General features: G+C 42.3%; 1 protein-coding gene across 7 annotated transcripts in view; it reads left to right on the top strand.

Annotated features, from left to right (window-relative positions):
• LOC137376263 (protein Hook homolog 3) overlaps positions 1-22629 on the top strand; it is a 155638-nt gene that overhangs the window by 40036 nt on the left and 92973 nt on the right. For all 7 annotated transcript variants that reach the window (XM_068044485.1, XM_068044464.1, XM_068044495.1 and 4 more), the window contains 4 exons: positions 2827-2877; positions 4770-4902; positions 7602-7669; positions 9446-9508. In XM_068044485.1, coding sequence (XP_067900586.1) covers positions 2827-2877; positions 4770-4902; positions 7602-7669; positions 9446-9508 — 315 coding nt within the window. The remainder of the gene's footprint in view (positions 1-2826; positions 2878-4769; positions 4903-7601; positions 7670-9445; positions 9509-22629) is intronic.

Below are 22629 nucleotides of genomic sequence, written 5' to 3'. Positions count from 1 at the left end.
CAGAGCTTAGATCTGATCAGTTGGTTATGGGATCGCTTAGCTCTGTCTATTGCATGCTGCTTACGCAGTTTGGCATGCAAGTAGTCCTGGGTTGTAGCTTCACCAGGTTGACACCTCATTTTGAAGTATGCCTGGTGCTGCTCCTGGCATGCCCTCCTGCACTCTTCTTTGAACCAGGGTTGGTCTCCTGGCTTACACAAAAACAAGAAATGCTGGAATCACTCAGCAGGTCTGGCAGCATCTGTGGAAAGAGGAGCAGAGTTAACGTTTCGGGTCAGTGACCCTTCTTCGGAAGGGTCACTGACCCGAAACGTTAACTCTGCTTCTCTTTCCACAGATGCTGCCAGACCTGCTGAGTGATTCCAGCATTTCTTGTTTTTGTTTCAGATTTCCAGCATCCGCAGTATTTTGCTTTTATTTTGGTCTCCTGGCTTGATGGGAATGGTAGAGTGGGGGATATGCTGGGCCATGAGATTACAGATTGTGGTTGAGTACAATTCTGCTGCTGCTGATGGCCCACAGCGCCTCATGGATGCCCAGTTTTGCATTGCTAGATCTGTTCGAAATCTATCCCATTTAGCACGGTGATCGTGCCACACAACACGATGGACGGTATCCTCAATATGAAGGTGGGAATTCGTCTCCACAAGGACTGTGTGGTGGTCACTCCTACCAATACTGTCATGGACAGATGCATCAGCGCAGGCAGATTGGTGAGGACGAGGTCAAGTATGTTCTTCCCTCTTGTTGGTTCCCCCACCACCTGCCGCAGTCCCAGTCTAGCAGCTATGTCCTTTAGGACTCGGCCAGCCCAATCAGTAGTGGTGCTACCGAGCCACTCTTGGTGATGGACATTGAAGTCCCCCACCCAGAGTACATTTTGTGCCCTTTCCACCCTCAATGCTTCCTCCAAGTGGTGTTCAACATGGAGGAGTCCTGAGTCATCAGCTGAAGGAGGGCGGTAGGTGGTAATCAGTAGGAGGTTACCTTGCCCATGTTTGACCTGATGCCATGAGACTTCATGGGGTCTGGAGTCGATGTTGAGGACTCCCAGGGCAACTCCCTCCCTATTGTATACCACTGTGCCACCACCTCTGCTGGGTCTGTCCTGCCGGCGGGACAGAACATACCGGGGATGGTGATGGCAGTTTCTGGGACATTGTCTGTAAGGTATGATTCCGTGAGTATGACTATGTCAGGCTGTTGTTTGACTAGTCTGTGGGACAGCTCTCTCAACTTTGGCACAAGCCCCCAGATGTTAGTAAGGAGGACTTTGCAGGGTCGACAGGGCTGGGTTTGTCGTTGTCGTTTCCGGTGTCTAGGTCGATGCTGGGTGGGCCGTCCGGTTTCATTCCTTTTTATTGACTTTGTAGCGGTTAGGTACAACTGAGTGGCTTGCTAGGCCATTTCAGAGAGCATGTAAGAGTTAACCACATTGCTGTGGGTTTGGAGTCACATGTCGGCCAGACCAGGTAAGGACAGCAGATTTCCTTCCCTAAAGGCCATTAGTGAACCAGATGGGTTTTTACAACAATCGGCAATGGTTTCATGGCCATCATTAGACTAGCTGTTTTAATTCCAGATTTATTAATTAAGTTCAAATTCCACCTTCTGCTGTGGTGGGATTCGAACCCATATCCCCAGAGGAATACTCTGGGTCTCTGGGTTACTAGTCCAGTGATAAAACTTGATGCAGTTTTAACCAGATGTTTAAAATGCAAAATAATTGCATTTCATTCTCTTGATTGTTAGAATATTGCCACTGGTGGACTAGGGGAAAATGCCTTTATTTGTCAAATTGGTATCAATAAAGGGACTGTACCTGTGAAAGGAAAGACATGGCTGCTCTGTGTTGCCTGGAAAACTCTGGATAGGGTATTACAGCATGGTGCATGAAACTGACTTTAAGGTGTTGTTCTTTTGAATCCCAACACTAATTTATTTTTGCTACCTGGTGGTTAAGCAAAAGAGATGAAGTTGCAGGTTACCCACCAAGGTGATGTATGGTTTTCATTGTTCTGTGAAAAAAGTTTGCCACCCATATGCGAAGCCTCCTCCCAGCATTGGCTCTGGTTTCTCTTTCTGACCTATAGTTTGGAACTTTACTTTCTTCGGTTTATGTTTAGTGCCTTTCTGTACGTGAGGTCTTAATGCTGTCTGATCCAGCCAAAGAACTAAGTGCATGACCCAGAATAAAGCCTTCTATGCAGCAGTGATGGAAGGTCATCTAATTGTTAAACATGCAAAACTCATGCAGTATCCCTTTTGTGGCAGGAGTTAAATTTCTTTCAAAGAATGAGTGATACAGTACCTCAAGATACGCAATCTAACATTCTAGAATATGAGATTCATGGGAAGTAATCTGCCTTTTAAATTACAAAAAATTTGCGTATGTTGCTTCAGTAAACTTTCTAAACTAGTTTCCTTGCACTTCCATAATAGTGAAGCCAGAAACCTTTCTTACAGAGACTCACTGATATCCATGACTTGTTGAACAATTTACTGTAATACGGTATTTGAAATCTGTTAAGTATTTTGGACAGTCACCAAATTTTATGTCAGTTACACCGATACTAACTTCAAGTAATTTGGCTGAATTTTAGTTATCTGAAGTTGTCTGGAGTCTCCTTTGCAAAGCTACAGTGCTCATAGAAAAAGACTGGTATAATGCAGTTAGACATTGATATACCAGCAAAAAAAAGTCCAGAAGTATTAAACGCTGTGGTCAGTCCTGTATTCATTTCAGTTTAGAGAATGGTTTGTGGTTTGAAGTGTTGAATTGTCAGTCTCCTTTGTTGTACTGTGTTTATACTTTTTTCTTTGCAGGTTAGCAATTTGAAGAAAATTTTAAAAGGGATTCTGGATTACTATCATGAGGTGAGATGATTTTACTTAACTACTTGTTTTAGAAACGTTTAAAAATAATCACCATAAATAGAAAGTTTAGGGTTTTCAGTTTTATTTGTAGAATATGGCTATCCCAACATAAAGAAGGACTGATTATCAAAAACTTCTCAGGTCCTCTGGTATTTGCACTGGTGACTGATGAACCTAATGTGGGAGTCACAATTCTTACACTATATTTAGAATATAGTTTTCTGGTTAGAGTTGCTCAGCTGCCCACAGCCATTGTGGTTTTGCTATTTTCTAATTATTTGTTCAATTTGCACAATTTTTTTTTAAATAAGAGATCAGAATGCAGGCTGCCATTGTGGCAGTGCCATGTTCTCCCAATTATTAGTGAGGTTGCTTTTCATAGCTTCTTTGTATTGATTCGTTACCCCACCAGAGCAACACTTGCCATTTTTCAGTTCAGTCGACGGATGTCAGATTGTAAAGTTTCATGAATGTATGAAAATAAATGGATACTGTAAGGTACCTCCTGGCATTGTTGAATGTGGGAAAAAAAATTCCAAACAACGCTGCATTATTTTCTGTTTCTGATTCTGTACCTTTCAGACAAATTCCTGTGTGCGCACTCTACCAAGTGTATTTTTGTACAGCTTTCGTATGATGTTGGTGCATACATTTAGACATCCAAAGCTTTTTTTTTGCTCATTCTCGGGATATGGGCACCACTGTGCAGACTGGTACTTATTTCCCATACCTATTTGCCCATAGATGATGGTGATGGGCCTTTTACTTGAACTGCTATAGTCTGTGTGCTGAAGGCCTTGTTATTCTATAGTTCTCTCCCTCTCTGTCCATGCAGCTACATTTCCTCTTGTACAGTAGGCCTCAATATTTGTATCAAGCGTTTCATGAGACATCTTATTGAACGCCTTCTGAAAATCCATATACACACCTGACGTTGGTCTATGGTTAAACGGTTTATGCTTTCCAGTTTCTGGAAAACTGAATGAAATAAAAATAGAGCCACACAAAATAAACTGGTAAGAAGTAAACCAACAATAACCAACATTGTTTTCTCAAGGAGCTAATAGCAATTACAAACCTTTAGATTTGAATGTTCAGCTTTAGTCCTCTACTAAAGTTCCCAACTAAATTTAAGCTAAATGTAACATTTGTTTCCCCATTTTACCTTCTTGTATGAATGTCACATTTTCTACCATGTACTTGTTCTGTTTGCTCTTTAAATCACATAGCTCAGTTTTTTGTATATTTTAATCACAAAGGAATTCCTGTAAAGAATAATAATTTTAATCTCCTCTGCTCTCATGGTACAACTGAGGTGAAACCTTCATTCTATTCTGTTATGAGGCCAATGGACACATACGTGAAGACAACCCAATACTGCAACATGTTTGGCACATAAATGTGAGAATATAGAAAATTTAAACAAAAACATCTGCCACGTTAGATGTTGTACCTGAAACACGTGACTTAAAGATTAGAATCAAAATTAAAATGTTTTAGTTGTATCTATTATGAGGATATTGTTATGTTGCTTTTATTCTTTCCATGGATAAATTAATGAGCTATCTCCAAACATTAATTGAGCTAACAACTTTGATTTATGATTCTGTTGCACCAAGTGCATTTCAGCAGTGTCGCAAACACTCCAAGAAAAAAAATTAAAAGGAAGAAAAGTAAATTTGGCATACGCTATGCAGTTTGTGTTCCAGTATATCCCTTCTGCTAGAATTATTTGTGTCTAAGATAAACAATTATGTACACAATTCTGGAGCTGTATTAACATGGATCACATTCTGAGGAACATATTTGATGTTGGTACATCCCAAAGCCAGTAGAAATCCTACTTTGTACTTTTGGTGTCAATTGCTGAATTTATTTTAATCTGTTAACAGGTCCTGGGACAACAAATTACTGACTTTCCTCTGCCAGATGTTAATTTGATAGGAGAACATTCAGATGCAGCAGAACTTGGACGAATGCTGCAACTCATTCTTGGCTGCGCTGTCAACTGTGAGCAGAAACAAGGTAAAGCTAGACAGATTACATGGTGGTATCCTGCTTGTGGGACCTTTCTGTGTGTAAATTGCTTTGTTTTTGCCTACAGTGACTGAACATCAAAAAGTAATCATTTGTTGTGCAATATTTTGGGATGTCCAGAGGATATATGTTCTATAAATGCAAGTCCTTTCTTTAGACTACTTGAATATAAGATTTTTACATAGGTGTATACATCTAGGGCTAATAAAGGAAAATTAAATGAACCTATATTATATATATATAATTATGTTTGTGTGTGTATGTATGTATATATATATATATATATATATATATATATACACACATATATGTTTGAAATAGAGGGGAAGCCAAAAAGATGAGATGGTATAAAGACAAATTGGCAGGCAACACATTGGACAATAGTTAAAAATTTTATAAATATGTAAATAAAATAGATAAAGAAACATAACGTAAGAAATAAGGACAGGGTAGGCCCATTTGGCCCTTCAAGCCTGCTGTGCCGTTCAGTAAGATCATGGCTGATCTGCCTCCACCTTCTTGCACTATTCCCATATTGCTTAATTCCCTTAGCACCCAAAAATCCATGGGTCTTGTCTTGAATATACTCAACGATAGACCCTCCACGATCGTCTGTGGAAGTGAATTTCAAAGATTCACAACCCCTGGAGTGAAGAAATTTCAACTCATCTCGGTCCCAAATGGTCGACCCCTTATTCTGAGACTGTGACTCTATGTTCTAGATTCCCCAGCCAGGGGAAACATTTTCACAGCATCTATCCTGTCAAGCTCTTAAGAATATTATATGTTTCAATTAGATTACTGCGTAATCTTCTAATCTCCATGGAATATAGGCCTATTCTACTCAATCTCTCCTCATAGGGCAATCCCCTCATCCCAGGAACCAGTCTAGTGACCCTTTAATGCACTCCCTCTAGAGCAAGTATGTTCCTTCTTAGGTAAGGAGACCAAAACAACACAGTATTCCAGGTGTGGCCTCACCAGTGCCTTGTATAATTGTAGGAAGATTTCTTTTACTTTTATACTCCAGTCCCTTTGTAACAAAAGTTAACATACAGCAAGCAATAAGTAAGAAAACATGGTATCTGCATGTTAATTTTCTGTGATTCATGTATCAGGACACAAGGGACCCTCTGAATGCAAACATTTCCCAGTCTCTCACCATTCAAAAAATATTCTGCTTTTTCATTTTTCCTACCAAAGTGGATAACTTCACACTTTCTTTCTTTGGCCTCCTTATCTCGAGAGACAATGGGTAAGCGCCTGGAGGTGGTCAGTGGTGTGTGGAGCAGCGCCTGGAGTGGCTATAAAGGCCAATTCTAGAGTGACAGGCTCTTCCACAGGTGCTGCAGAAAAATTTGTTTGTCGGGGCTGTTACACAATTGGCTCTCCCCTTGCGCCTCTGTCTTTTTTCCTGCCAACTGCTAAGTCTCTTCGACTCGCCACACTTTAGCCCCGCCTTTATGGCTGCCCACCAGCTCTGGCGAACGCTGGCAACTGACTCCCACGACTTGTGATCAATGTCACAGGACTTCATGTCGCGTTTGCAGACGTCTTTAAAGCGGAGACATGGACGGCCGGTGGGTCGTCACTTTGCCACATTGTATTCCATATGCCAACACTCACCCAACTTGCCTATATTCTTCTGTATCGTCTATGCATCTTCCTCACTGCTTAACTTTCCCACCTAACTTTGTATCGCCAGCAAACTTGGATACATTACACTCAGTCCCCTCATTTAAGCTATTAATATAAATTGTAAATAGCTGAGGCCCAGGTACCGATCCTTGTGGTGCCCGCTAATAGTCTACCAATCCGAAAATGTCCTGTTTATTTCTACTCTCTGTTTAATGCCTTTTCTAAATTATAGCATTCTTGATACATTGTCAGTACAGCTTTGGAGTATCAGCCAAGATCATGGGTTTCTAATCTGGAGATACCAGTGAGTCTCTGAGAAGATCCTTGATGTCCTCAAATTTCTGCATAGTATAGTAAAAGAAAATTCTGCATGAAACCACCGTTATCCTTTTAAGACGTGTGTCAATGTTTGCAGCAGGTGCTCCAAACAGAGAAGTTTGATAATCAGTTACCTAGATTATGTGCTGCTGGCATTTCTTGTCATTGAAAGAATTGTTTGATTGAAGGTTACTATATCAAAAAAATAAGTTTCATCTTTAAAACCTAGAACAAATCTTCAAAAAGACATTTCTATTTTCTTCTTGGTTGATTGCTGGTTGCTTTGGTACTACCCCAAAAACTTCTGCAAGATCCAGAGTTGCAGATGTAACCACTTTGATGCACAATACATTGTACCAATTATTTGGACTCAAGTATATTGGAAAAATCTTCCTAACTTAAACCGTAGCATATAATTTAATTGTACATTATTTTAATTTTATTTAGAGATACAGCACTGAAACAGGCCCTACGGCCGTGTGGAGTTTGCAAGTTCTCCCTGTGACCGCGTGGGTTTCCGCCGGGTGCTCTGGTTTCCTCCCACAGCCAAAGACTTGCAGGTTGATAGGTAAATTGGTCATTGTAACTTGCCCCTAGTGTAGGTAGGTGGTAGGAGAATGCAGGGAATGTAGTAGGGAATATGGGATTAATGTAGGATTAGTATAAATGGGTGGTTGTACATATTTACTCTTCAGATAAGTAGCAAAAATTCACCTTGATGTATTTTTCAGAACAAATACAAACTATCATGATGATGGAAGAGTCTGTTCAGCATGTCGTCATGGCAGCCATTCAGGAGGTAGGTTGTCTTTGCATGTTCCCTGCTTCTAACTTATCATTGCCTCATATTGCACCCTCCCTACTTTTTCTTTTCTGTACAGTGACTTTTTTTTAATTGTTAACCGCCAGTTAGTGTGCTTCTACAACATGACTTTAATGCTGATAGCTTCTCCTTTATTGAGTTGGAGAATTGTGCTGTAGTTTGTTTTTTCTCTAGAAATTAAATCATGCGTTCACAAAATTTGTTCCTTTGAGGGCAGGTGAATTTAAATGCTATTCAAGGCTATATTTTGCTATAGACTGTACTGTTTAACACACCAGAAGGTGCACTTTCTGATGATGGTTTGAAAGGATTGAACTTACTTAGCCCCATCCTTGTAGTAGATGAAGCTCTTTTCTTGTGCATTTCCCCCTTCTTTCATAACTGCCAACATCACCAATCCCCTCAAACTCTCCCTGGACTCCACGGAGAACTTTTAGGTTCTCTGACTCCAGTTTTTTGTGCACTCCTCCTTTTACCATTTGACAATTGTGCCTAGACCCCATGCTCTGCTATTCTCTCCCTAAACTCCTCTAGCTCTCTACTTCGCTCTTCTCTTTTTGATTCCTTAAAACCAATTTGTTCGACAAAGCTTTTAGCCACCTCTTCTATAATTGATTTGGTGCCTACTTTTGCTTAACCTTTGTGAAGCACCATGGAATGTTTCTTTTCATTCCCCAACAGGTTCATTAAAAGCACTATATAAATGTGAGTTGTGAAGATTTACAATGGGGACTAACTACATAAATACTTATAAAAAGGAAAATCCAATCTGAACAGGTCAACACTTTATAATGGTTCATCTGTATGAAAACATTTCACTGTTTGATTAATCAACAAACCATATAAAAAAAATCAACATTTTTTCCAAACTATATCCATGGTTTTATCTACATAACTAAAATTTCTAATGTCCAAAAATTGGTTTTAAATAAAACAAAAAAATCACTAAGTAGGTGCTGGTGTAGCTCAGTGCATTTCTGAAACAGAAGTTGAAGCCCCACTCCTGAGACTTAAGGACATTATCCAAGCTGGCATTTCAGTGCAGTAGTGAGGAGATGCTGAAGTATTGATGATGTTGTCTTTTAGACTAAATATTAAACAGAGCACCTGTCTACCCTGTTGGGGAATGAAAAGAACTTGAGGCACAATTGGAAGAACAACAGGAGACTTCTCCCAGTGTTGTGGAAAAGGTTTATCCCTCAAACAATATCAGTTTAAAAAGTTTATCTTGTAATTATGTCATTGCTGTTAATGGAAACTTTGCATGTGCAAATTGGCTACCATGGTTCCCTACAATAGCTGTGATGCTCCAAAAGTATTTTATAAGTTATGAAGTGATTTGGCATTTTCAAATACAAAGCAAAATCCACAAAAGTGTGTGCAGTTAGTACACTGACAATTTTAGTCTTTCACAGCCACTTTCTCTTTTTTTATAAAAACAAATAATTTTGATAAATTTTGCCTGAATTAAGCTTTTAAAATTTGTCTTATTCAAAATTACATCTAATACTCTTGGGCCAATGGCACACAGAAACTTTTGATCTCTAACCTTGATTTTTCTAATTTCAATTAAGGCTTGTGAATTTTGTATTTGTGTACTTTTGTATTATGCCCATTGTCCAACTTAATAACTTGTTTCCTTCAGTCGTCTTTAAAGGAATACCTTTCGGAACTGTTTGGGACTTCATTTTTTTTATTTGCACTTGATTGCTAACTTTTTCACACAGATTAATTCCCTTTTTTTTTTTGCAGCTCATGAGTAAAGAAACGCCAGCATCAGTCGGGAATGATGCTTATCTGGACCTTGATCGCCAGGTAGGAGCATAGTAAAATATGTAGCCCATTCAACTCTTCGAGCTTGTTTTGCTATTCAGTTAGATCATGGCTGATCTGTAACTCAATTCCAAGTCCATTTACAAACCTTTGTACCATGTGCCTTGATATCAATCTGTGTCTCAAACTTCAATTGACCTAACATCCATAGTCTTTTGAGGAGAGAGTTCCAGATTTCTACCGTCCTTTGTTTAGAAAAAGTGATTTCTGTTTTCACTCCTAAATGACATTAAAAACAATATAGTTATTCTGTATCCACCCTCTTGGACTCCTTAGTCATTTTAAAAACCTGATCAGATCACTACTCAATGTTCTAAACTGAACTATGTAAAGCAAGTTTATGCAAACAGCCCTCATAATTTAACCCTTTAAGCCCTGGTAATCTTCTAAATCTGTGCTGTATGCCTTCCTAGGCCAACATATTTTTCCAGAGATTCTGTACCCAAGTTAATGGAGTCTAATAAAGGAACTGTATCACTGCAGCAGCATTTTCTCACTTTGTGTTATTTGAGATAACAGCTAAGATTCCAGTGACATTTTTGATTACCTTTTACATCTATGCACTAGCTTTTAGTGATTTTTGTACATGGGCACCGAAACCCCTTTACTGCTCATCTCCCACAAAAAAGAAAATATTCTGACTTGTCTTTCATGACAAAAGCAGAGCAATATTCAGATGATACTAAACTGGGCTTGATTGCAAAAACTTGGAATGGACTGATCAAATATAGAAGGAATTGGATGGGTTGCGTGATCTGTCCATGATACTATTTAATGCTGAAACATGCTGCAACTTTTAAAATAACCCTCAAGCAGCTACTTTATAGGTGATAATGTTTATTCGTATTACTAAGGTTTAAATTAGTAACGTGAGTGATTGGTGAGTAGAGATGTTAATTAAAATGAATTAAATTAATTAATCAAATAGTTAATCAAACATAATAAAGATAGCAGGGCAGGTGATATGTTGCATCTGTAGCATGGGGGAGCTGGTGGACACCAGTGTGATCCACGGCAACCACACCTGCAGTAAGTGTCAACAGCTTGAGGAGCTTCATTTCAGAGTAGATGAGCTGGAGGTTGAACTGCAGACACTGCAATGAATCAGGGAGGGGAAAAGTTATCTGGACACTTTGTTCCAGAAGGCAGTCACACCCCATTAGATAGTGTCTTCTAATTTGGTCAATGGTCAGGACAAGAAGGTGTGACTATGAGTGAAGCAGGTACAGAGATCTAGAAGAAAGAAGCCATTGCAATTGTCCAGTAGGTTTGAGGTTCTTTCAGCTTGTATGGAGGAGAGTGAGGGCTGCTGGGTAGATGAGCAAACTCAACATGCCACTTTGGTACAGGAAGTCTTTCAAGAGGAGGGGAGTAAACCGGAATGTAGTTGGGTACAGTATAGTCAGGGTGATAGACACAGTTCTCTACAGCCAAGAGCAAGAATCCAGAAGGCTATGTTGCCTGTCCGGTGCCGGGGCTCGGGATATCTGCTCAGGGCTGGAGAGGAACTTGCAGTGGGAGGGGGTTGTCGTGGTCCATGTGGGTACCAACGACATAGATAGGACTAGGAAAGAGGTTCTGCATAGAGAGTATGAGAAGCTAGGTGCTAAATTAAAAAGCAGAACTTCAAAGGTGGTAATTTCTGGCTTATTACCTGAGTCGTGAGCAAATTGGAGTAGGGTCAATAAGATTAGAGAGTTAAATGTGTGGCTCAAAGATGGGAGAAATGGGTTTCGATTCATAGGGCACTGGGGAAAGTGGAAGCTGAACCGTTGGGAAGGTCTTCAGTTGAACCGTGATGGGACCAGAATCTCTCAGAATTGTGACAGTGCAGAAGGAGGTCTTTCGGCCCTTCATGTCCGCACTGGCTCTCCGAAAGAGCAATTCCCTCAGTTCCATTCCCCTGCCTTCTCCCCATAACCCTGCACCTTCTTCCTTTTCATATAACTGTCTAAATCCCTTTTGAATGCTTCAATTGGACCTGCCTCCACCACATTCTCAGGCAGCGCATTCCAGTCCTTAACCGCTTGCTGCAAGAATAAGTTTTTCCTCATGTCACTTTTGCTTCTCTTACCAAATACTTTAAGTCTCTGCCCTCTCGTTCTCGATCCTTTCACGAATGGCAACAGTTTCTCTCGATCTACTGTGTCCAGACCCCTCATGATTTTGAATACCGCTATAATATCACTGCTTATCCTTCTCTTCTACAAGGAAAACAGTCCTAACTTCTCCAATCTATCTTTATAACTGAAATTCCTCATCCCTGGAACTATTCTCGTGAATCTTTTCTGTACTCTCTCCAGTGCCCTCACGTCTTTCCTAAAATGATGCGCCCAGAACTGGACGCAATACTCCAGCTGAAGCCAAACTAGCGTCTTATATAAGTTCAACAAAACTTCCTTGCTCTTGTACTCTATGCCCCTATTAATAAAGCCCAGGACACTGTATGCTTTATTGACCGGTCTCTCAACCGGCCCTGCCACCTTCAATGACTTATGCACATATACACCCAGGTCTCTCTTCTCCTGCACCCCCTTTAGAATTGTACCCTTTATTCTATATTGTCTCTCCATGTTCTTCCTATCAAAATGAATCACTTCACATTTCTCTGCATTGAACTTCATCTGCTGCCTGTCTGCCCATTCCACCAATTTGTCTATGTCCTTTGAGGTTCTAAACTATCCTCCTCACAGTTCACAATGCTTCCAAGTTTCGTATCATCTGCAAACGTTGAAATTGTGCCCTGTACACCAAGGTCTAGGTCATTAATATATGTCAGGAAAAGCAAAGGTCCCAACACTGATTCCTGGGGAACTTCACTAGAAACCTTCCTCCAGCCCGAAAAACATCCATTAACCACTACTCTTTGTTTCCTGTCACTCAGCCAATCTCGTATCCATGTTGCTACTGTCCCTTTTATTCTGTGAGCTACATGTTTGCTCACAAGTCTGTTGTGTGGCACTGTATCAAATGCCTTTTGAAAGTCCATGTACACCACTTCAACAGCATTGCCTTTGTCAACCCTCTCTGTTACCTCCTCCAAAACTCCAGCAAGTTAGTTAAACATAAATTTCCCTTAGGAAATCCATGCTGGCTTTCCTGAATTAACTTGCATTGTGCATGTGACTGTTGATTTTGTTCCGAATTATCATTTCTCGAAGTTTTCCCACCACTGAAGTTAAACTGACTGGCCTGTAATTGTTGGGCGTATCTTTACACCCTTTTTTGAATAAGGGTGTAACGTTTGCAATTCTTCAGTCCTCTGGCACCACCACCGAGTCTAAGGAAGACTGAAGAATTATGGCCAGTGCCTCTGTGATTTCCACCCTCACTTCCCTCAGTATCCTTGGATGCATCTCATCTGGTCCTGGTGCTTTATCCACTTGAAATACAGACAGCCTATCTAATACTCCCTCTTTTTCAATTTTAAAACCCTCTAGTGTCTGACTTACCTCCTCTTTCAACATTGCCTGGGTTGCATCTTTTTCCTTGGTAAAGACAGATGCAAAGTATTCATTTAATACCTCAGCTATGCCCTCTGCCTCCATGTGTAAATCCCCTTTCTGGTCCATAATCGGCCCCACTATTGCTTTTACCACCCATTTACTATTTATATGCCTATAGAAAACTTTGGGATTTCCTTTAATGCTAGCTGCCTGCCTCCTTTCATGCTCTCTCTTTGCTTTTATTTGCTTTTTCACTTCCTCTTTGGACCAGTATTCTGGTAAGTTTTTTTTATTCGTTTGGGGATGTGGGTATCATTGGCTAGGCCAGCATTTATTTCCCATCCCTAATTGCCCTTGAGAAGGTGGTGGTGAGCTGTCTTCTTGAACTGCTGCAGTCCTTGGGGTGTAGGTACACCAACAGTGCTATTAGGAAGGGAGTTCCAGGATTTTGACCCAGTAATTGTGAAGGAATGACGATATATTTCCAAGTCAGGATGGTGTGTGGCTTGGAGGGAAACTTGCAGGTGGTGGTGTTCCCATGCATCTGCTGCCCTTGTCCTTCTAGGTGGTCGAGGTCGTGGGCTTGGAAGGTGCCGTCAAAGGAGACAGTGAGTTGCTGCATTGCATCTTGTAGATGGTACAAATTACTGCCACTGTGCGTCTGTGGTGGAGTGAGTGAATGTTGAAGGTGGTGGATGTGGTGCCAATCAAGCAGGCTGTTTTATCCTGGATGGTGTCGAGCTTCTTGAGTGTTGTTGGAGCTACATCCATCCAGGCAAGTGGACAATATTCCACCTCACTCCTGACCTGTGCCTTGTAAATGGTGGACAGGCACTGGGGAGACATGAGGGGTGTTACTGGCTGCAGAATTCCCAGCCTCTGACCTCTTGAAGCCACAGCATTCATGTGGCTGGTCCAGTTCAGTTTCGGGTCAATGGTAACCCCCAGGATGTTGATAGTGGGGGATTCAGCGATGATAATGCCACTGAATGTCAAGGGGAGATGGTTAGATTATCTCTTGTTTGAGATGGTCATTGTCTGGCACTTGTGTGGCGCAAATGTTAATTGCCACTGATCAGCCCAAGCCTGGATGTTGTCCAGGTTTTGCTGCTTATGGACATGGGCTGTTTCAGTATCTGAGGAGTCACCAATGGTGCTGAACGTTATGCAGTCATCGACACATCTCCCTGCTTCTGGCCTTATGATGGAGGAAGGCCATTGATGAAGCAGCTGAAGATGGTTGGGCCCAGGACACTACCCTGAGGAACTCCTGCAATGATGTCCAGGGACTGAGATGATCGACCTTCGACAGCCACAACCATCTTCCTTTGCATTAGGTATGACTCCAACCAGAAGAAGGCTTTCACCTATACTCGGTCAAATGCTGCTTTGATGTCAAGTGCAGTCACTCTCACCTCACCTCTGGAATTCAGCTCTTTTGTCCATGTTTGGACCAAGGCTGTAATGAGGTCAGGAGCTGAGTGGCCCTGGCAAAACCCAAACTGAGCATCAGTGGGCAGGTTATTGCTGAGCAAGTGCCACTTGATAGCACTGTGAATGATACATTCCTTCACTTAGCTGATGATTGAGAGTAGGCTGATGGGGCGGTAATTGGCCGGGTTGGATTTGTCCTGCTTTTTGTGGACAGGACCTACCTGGACAATTTTCCATATTTCCAGGTAAATGCCAGTATTGTAGCTGTACTGGAACAGCTTGGCTAGGGGCGTGGCTAGTTCTGGAGCACAAGTCTTCAGTACTACAGCTAGGATGTTGTCAGGATCCATGGCCTTTGCAGTATCCAGTGCCTTTAGCCATTTCTTGATATCATGTGGAGTGAAGTGGATTGGCTAAGACTAGCATCTGCGATGCTAGGGACCTCAGGAGGAGGCCGGGTGGATTATCTACAAAGAGTCATAGTTATACAGCACAGAAACAGGCCCTTCGGCCCGTCATGCTTGTGCCGGCCATCAAACACCTATCTATTCTAATCCCATTTTCCAGCACTTGGCCCATAGCCTTGTATGCTGTGGCGTTTCAAGTGCTCATCTAAATACTTCTTAAATGTTGTGAGGGTTCCTGCTTCTACCACCCCTTCAGGCAGTGTGTTCCAGTTTCCAACCACCGTCTGGGTGAAAACTTTTTTCCTCAAATCCCCTTTAAACCTCCTGCCCCTTACCTTAAATCTATGCCCCCGGTTATTGACACCTCTGCTAAGGAAAAAAGTTTCTTGCTATCCTATCGATGCCCCTCATAATTTTGTATACCTCAATCAGGTCCCCCCTCAGCCTTCTCTGCTGTAAGGAAAACAACCCTAGCCTATCCAGTCTCTCTTCATAGCTGAAATGCTCCAGCCCAGACAACATCCTGGTGAATCTTCTCTGAACCCTCTCCAGTACAATCACATCCTTCCTATAGTGTGGTGACCAGAAGTGTACAGACCTCCAGCTGTGGCCTAACTAGCGTTTTATATAGCTCCATCATAACCTCCCTGCTCTTATATTCTATGCCTCGGCTGCTAAAGGCGAGTATCCCATATGCCTTCCTAACTACCTTCTGGCTGAAGATGGATGCAAATGCTTTAGCCTTGTCTTTTTCACTGATGTGCTGGGCTCCCCCATTGTTGAGGATGAGGATATTTGTGGAGCCGCCTCCTTCTGTCCACTGCCATTCACCACTGGATGTGGCAAGACTGCAGAGCTTAGTTCTGATCTGTTGTTTGTGGGATCACTTAGCCCTCTCTGTAGTCTGTTCCATGCTGCTTCCACTATTTGGCTTGCAAGTAGCCCTGTCTTGTAACTTCACCAGGCTGACACCTCATTTTTAGATATGCCTGGTGCTGCTCCTGGCATGCCCTCCTGCACTTTTCATTGACCAGGGTTAGTCCCCCAGCTTGATGGTAATGGTAGAGTGGGGGATATGCCGGTTCATAAGGTTACAGATTGTTTGGATACAATTCTGATGCTGCTGATGACCCAGAGCGCCTCATGGATGCCCAGTTTTGCATTGCTAGATCTGTTCGAAATCTATCCCATTTAGCACGGTGGTTGTGCCAAAGAACACAATGGTGGGTACCCTCAGCGTGAAGATGGGACTTTGTCTCCACAAGGACTGTGTGGTGATCACTCCTACCAATACTATCATGGACAGATTCATCTACGACAGGTTAATTGGTGAGGATGAGGTCAAGTATGTTTTTCCCTCTCGTTGGTTCCCTCACCACCTGCCACAGACCCAGTTTAGCAGCAATGTCCTTTAGGACTCGGCCAGCTCGATCAGTAGTGGTGCTACTGAGCCACTCTTGGTGATGGACATTTTAGTCCCCCACCCAGAGTACATTTTGTGCCCTTGCTACCCTTAATGTTTCCTCCAGTTGGTGTTCAACATGGAGAAGCACTGATTCATCAGCTGAGAGTGGGCGGTAGGTGGTAATCAGCAGGAAGTTTCCTTGCCCATGTTTGACCTGATGCCATGAGACTTCATGGATTCCAGAGTTCATGTTGAAGACTCCCAGGGCAACTCCCTCCTGCCTGTATACCACTGTGCTGCTACTTCTAGCGGTGGGACAGGACATACCCGGGAATGGTGATGGTGGTGTCTGGGACATTGTCTGCAAGGTATGATTCGTTGAGTATGACTGTGTCACGCTGTTGCTTGACTAGTCAGTGGGACAGCTTTCCCAATTTTGGTACAAGCCCCCAGATGTCAGTAAGGAGGACTTTGCAGGGTTGACGTGGCTGGGTTTGCCTTTGTCGCTTCTGGTGCCTAGGTCAATGCTGGGTGGTCTGTCTGGTTTCATTCCTCTTCTTAGACTTTATAGCGGTTTGATGTAAATGAATGGCTTGCTAGGCCATTTCAGAGGGCAGTTAAGAGTCAATCACATTGCTGTGGGTCTGGAGTCACATGTAGGTCAGACCAGGTAAGGACAGCAGATTTCTTTCCCTAAAGGACATTAGTGAACCAGTTGGGTTTTTACTACAATCAACAGTGGTTTCATGGTCACCATTAGACTAGCCTTTTAATTTCAGGTTTATTAATTGAATTCAAATTCCACCATCTGCTGTGGTTGGATTCGAACCTATGTCCCCAGAGCATTAGCCTGGGGCTCTGGGTTACTAGTCTAGTGACATTACCACTATGCCACCACCTCCCCTAAGTCATATAACCAGGGCAGTAGGGAGGGCTTTAAACTAAATAGTGTGGGCGAGGGAGCAAGTGAGGGAAGATGTGATACTAGAGAGCAAGGGGACGGCAAGAGAGCAAGGTAGCAATAAGAGAATTGATAATCTGAGTGTGGCAGGGAGGGAAGATTGGAGGGAAGCAAAACTGGTAACAGGAAGTGGAAGATAGTAAGCGAAATTAGAAGACAAACAAACAAAGGCAAGCACCAAGTAGGATCAGAATACGGAATAATATTAAAAAGGCAAAGTTAAGGGCACTCGATTCTGAATGCGGGGTGCGTTCGCAACAAAGTAGATGATTCGAAGGCACAAATTAACGTAAATGGGTATGATTTAATTGTGATTACAGAGACATGGTTCCAGGTTGACCAAAACTCGGAACTGAATATTCAAGGATATTCGTCATTTAGGAAGGAATGGCAAAAAGGAAAAGGAGGTGGGGTAGCGCTCTTTATAAGGGATGAGATCAGTACATTAGTGAGAGAGGATCTTGCATCGAAGGATCAAGATGTAGAATCAATTTGGGTGGAGCTAAGAAGCAGCAAGGGGCAGCAAACATTTGTGGGAGTTGATAACAGACCACCAAACTGTACTGTTAATGTGGGACGTTATAAATTAAGAAATTAGAGGTGCATGTAACATGGGTAATACAGTAATAATGGGCGAATTCAATTTACACATAGACTGGGTAAACCTAATCAGCACTAATGCTGTGGAGGATAAATTCCTGGAGTATGTACGAGATGGGTTTCTGGAGCAGTACGTTGAAGAACCAAGTAGGATTGGGCTATTTTAGATTTAGTATTATGGAATGAGAACGCTAATTAATAGGTGTAAAGGTGTCTTTGGGAAATAGTGACCATAATATGATAGAATTTTACATTAAGTTTAAATAGTTCATTCTGAACCTAGGGTTGTAAATCTGAACAAAGGAAACTATGAAGGTATGATGGGAAAGTTGGCTATGGTGGATTGGGGAAAGATTTGAGAGTGGCTAGTATTTAAAGAAGTATTACATGGTCTACAACAAATGTACATTCCTCTAAGACACACAAACCCAACAGGAAAGATGCATCAACCGTGGCTAACAAAGGAAGTTAAAGATTACATTAGATCAAAGGAAGTGGCTTATAAGGTAGGCAGAAAAAGTGGTAAGCCCCAGGATTGGGAGCAATTTAAAATCCAGCAAAGGATGACCAAGAAACTGATAAAGAAAAGGAAAGGAAAATATGAATGCAAGCTATTGCGAAACATAAAGGCGGACTGTAAAAGCTTCTTTAGGTATGTGAAAAGGAAAAGATTAGCAAAGACAAATGTGGGTCCATTACAGGCAGAGACGGGAGAATTTATAATGGAGAATGGGGAAATGGCGGAGAAACTAAACAATTACTTTGTGTCATTCTTCATGGAGAAAGATACAGAAAATCTCCCAGAAATATAAAGGAACCAAGGGGCTTGTGAAAATGAGGAATTGAAAGAAATTAGTATTAATAAAAATGGTAGCACTTGGAAAAATTAACTGGATTAAAGGTTGATAAATCCCCTGGACCAGATGAGCTATATCCCAATGATGACGGAGGTGGCTATAGAGATAGTGGATGCTCTGGTGGTTATCTTTCAAAATTCTATAGATTCTGGAAAGGTTCCTGCAGACTGGAAAGTAGCAAATGTGACCCCACTATTGAAGAAAGGAGGGAGAGAGAAAACGGGGCACTACACTTGGCTACGGGCCAAGTGCTGGAAAATGGGATTAGAATAGTTAGGTGCTTGATGGCTGGCATGGACACGATGGGCTGTATAACTCTATGACTCTGTTAGTTTTGACGTCAGCAGTAGGGAAAATTAGAATTTATTATAAAGGATGTGATAACCAGACACTTAGAAAATAATGATATGATTGGGCAGAGTCAGTATGGATTTTTGAGAAGGAAATCATGTTTGACAAAGCTGTTGGAATTTTTTGAGGAAGTTACTTGTAGCATAGATAAAGGAGAACCAGTGAATGTGGTGTATTTGGATTTTCTGAAGACTTTTGATAAGATCCCACATAGGAGGTTAGTAAGCAAAATTAGAGTGTATGGGATTGCGGTAATATACTGGTATGAATTGAAAATTGGTTAACACAGAAAGCATAGAGTAGGAATAAACAGCATTCTCAGGATGGCAGGCTGTTACTAGTGGGGTACTGCAAGAATCAGTGCTCGGCCACAGCTGTTCACAATCTATATAAATGATTTGATTGTGGGGACCAAATGTAATATTTCCAAATTTGCTGATGACACAAAACTAGCTGGGAATGTAAATTGTGAGCAGAATGCAAGGAGGCTTCAAGGGAACATGGACAAGCTAAGTGAATGGGCAAAAACGTGGCAGAAGGAGTATAATTTAAATAAGTGTGAAGTTATCCATTTTGGTAGGAAAAACAAAAAGACAGTGAATGTAGATAGAATGTTTCCTCTGGCTGGTGAGTCTAGAACCAGGGGACGTAGTCTCAGAATAAGGGGTTGGCCATTTAAGACTGAGATGAGGAGGAATTTCTTCACTCTGAGGATGTATCTTTGGAATTCTGTACCCCAAAGGGCTGTGGATGCTCAATCATTGAGCATGTTCAAGACAGAAATTGATAGATATCTGGATACTAATGACATTAAGGGATATGTGGATAGCATATTGAATGGTGGATGAGGCTCACAGGCTGAATGGCCTACTCCTATGTCACATCCTGAGATGGGAAACAATAATAAACAGTGATAATATAAATTACCGCAACTATTAGCAAAATGTCTAGCAGCAGAAAAAAGACTAAATAGAATCTTGTGTGTATAACCAGAGGGATAGAATATAAATTTCTGAAATATTTGCGTTCTTTCAGAGGCCTGACCCAGCCCACCTGAAATACTGTGTATAATTCTGGCGATTGGAAAGGCGTCCTTGCTTTATAGAAGTTGGAATGATGTATAAATTAATAACTGTGATTAGGCACCTGAGTCATGAGGGGCTGCCAAAGCTGGAAATGTTTATACTTGGAGAAGAGTAGGCTCAAGGGCGAGCTTAACTACAAATGTTTAAAATCCTAAAGAATCTTGACAATGTTAACGTCCATATGTTTAACACAGTCAAAGGTTCTACAGCAAGAGGACTTAGCCCCAAATTTAGAAGAGGGAGAGTGAAAAGACCACTTAAATTTAGCAAATTTATACAAAGGGTGGTGATTGTACAAAATGGCTTGGTAAGGAAGGCATTGAGGCCAAATAGCATTTGAAAATTCGAAAGGGAAGTGGATAAATATCTGGGGAAAAAGGATAAATACCTGGGCATAACTTTGATAAGTATGAGAAGTATTGTGGAATATAATATTGCTTGAACACTGGACTGGCCGGATGGAATGCAGTGGTCTTTTCCAACCAATAAATAACGAGCAAAGAAGCAACCAATCATGTCCCTAAAAAAAAAAACTCCTTTTAGTGAACAATTAAATATCATATACCCTAAAGTAAAATTGATACATTCATAAATATATTTTAATTCTGAAATAAAATCACTAAACCTCTAATCTCAAATTGTAAATTACTTCCAACAAGTTTACCATGACTCTGTTGGGCCTCAGCCAAGTGCCAGTCTTGTGTACTGGGTACTCTTGCCTCTGAGTCAGAAGTTTTTGTGTGCTCAAGTCCCAATCCAGAGACTTGAGCACATAATGTAGGCTGATACTTCAGTGCTGTACTAAGGTGACATCTTTCAGATGCCCTCTCAGTTGGACGTAAAAGATCCCATGGCACCATTCGAAGAAGAGCCATTGCGTTCTCCCGGGTGTCTTGGGGAATATTTATCCCTCAACCAATCACTAAAATGGATTATCTGGCCAATATCTTATTTTCTTTCCTTCTTCCTTTCTACCAGACGAAAACCTAGAAGAGTATAGAAAGTGAAGGGGTGAAGTTAAAAATGAAATTGGGAAAGCTAAAATATTGACAATTAAAATGAAGAAAAACCCAAAGATGTTTTGGAAATTGGGGCGGCACAGTGGCGCAGTGCTGAGCGCCGCAACCTCACAGCTCCAGCAACCTGGGTTCAGTTCTGGGTACTGCCTGTGTGGAGTTTGCAAGTTCTCCCTGTGACTGCTTGGGTTTCCGCCGGGTGCTCTGGTTTCCTCCCACAGCGAAAGACTTGCAGGTTGATAGGTAAACTGGCCATTGTAAATTGCCCCTAGTGTTGGTAGGTGGTGGGAGAATTGAAGGAAGGTGGGAATGTGATAGAGAATATGGGATTAATGTAGGATTAGTATAAATGGGTGTTTGACGGTCAGCACAGACTTGGTGGGCCGAAGGGCCTGTTTCAGTGCTGTATCTCTCTATAAATACAGAAAGGACAAAAGGATAACGAAGGAAAGAGTAGGGCTAATTGGAGACCAAAAAGATAACTTGTGTGGAGGCACAAGACATGGGCATGGTTCCTAACTAATTCTTTGGGGGGAATTTTTGCTGGCGGCGGTGGTCTTGACGTCAGGAGAAACCGACGCCGAGATCCCCGCATTGCCTGTTTTCTGGAAGGCCTGCCGGATTTAGTGCCAATCAGGCGTTCAATTGGACAGCGACAGGCCTTCCATAGGATTTAGGACGCCGTTGCCGGATGACCTGCCTTTGGAGAGCTGCTGACCAATCAGAGGCCAGCGGCTGCAGCGCCACTGTGGAGACGGTGGCCGCTGTTGGTGGTGACCATCCTGGAGGCCGACGAGCATCGCTGGAGTCGGACCTCGGGTAGGTCAGGGCGGGAGGGGTCTTGCGGGGGCTGGGAGGGGGGTGCAGCAAGGGCAGGAGGGTGACCCCACTCCCCTTCCCGATGCTGGGTCCCTCGTTTGGGCACTGTGTCTTTGAACAATGGGACCCCCTCCCCCCTTCCCCCAGAGCCTGGAAGCAGCCCGCACGGTTTTTCATACCATGCTTCCCGTGTGGCAACAAGGCCGTCCGTCGCACAGTTACTTGTGGCTGTGGCGGCAAGAGGTCCTTAATTGGGAGTTAATTGCTCAGTTAAAGGCCTCAATTGGCGGGGTAGGAAGGCCGTTCACAGGCCTTCCAGCCCCGGACTAAGTTTCGCCCCTCCCTCCTCCTCCGCCACCATCCCACCCGATTTTATGCTCTCCCTGCCGCCCTACCCGGCGGGGGAGAGCATAATATTCCACCCTTTTGTGTCTGTTTTCACAAAAGCGGGGGATGAAGCAGACATTGTAGTTAGGAGGAGGCGTGTGAAATATTGGATAGGATAAATGTGAGGGAAGAAATATTAAGGTGTTTAGCATCCTCAGAAGTGGATAAATCACCCTTCCCGAATGTGATGTATGCCAGGCTGCTAAGAGAAGCAAGGGAAGAAATAGTGGAGGTTCCTATCATTTTCTAATCCTCTCTGGCTATAGGCTGGAGGACTGCTAACATTGTACCATTGTTTAAAAAGGGAGAAAGGGATAGCCTGAGTAATTACAGGT

Source organism: Heterodontus francisci, chromosome 1 (assembly GCF_036365525.1).
Source record: "Heterodontus francisci isolate sHetFra1 chromosome 1, sHetFra1.hap1, whole genome shotgun sequence".
Classification (NCBI taxonomy): domain Eukaryota; kingdom Metazoa; phylum Chordata; class Chondrichthyes; order Heterodontiformes; family Heterodontidae; genus Heterodontus; species Heterodontus francisci.
This window is presented reverse-complemented; position numbering and strand designations above follow the sequence as displayed.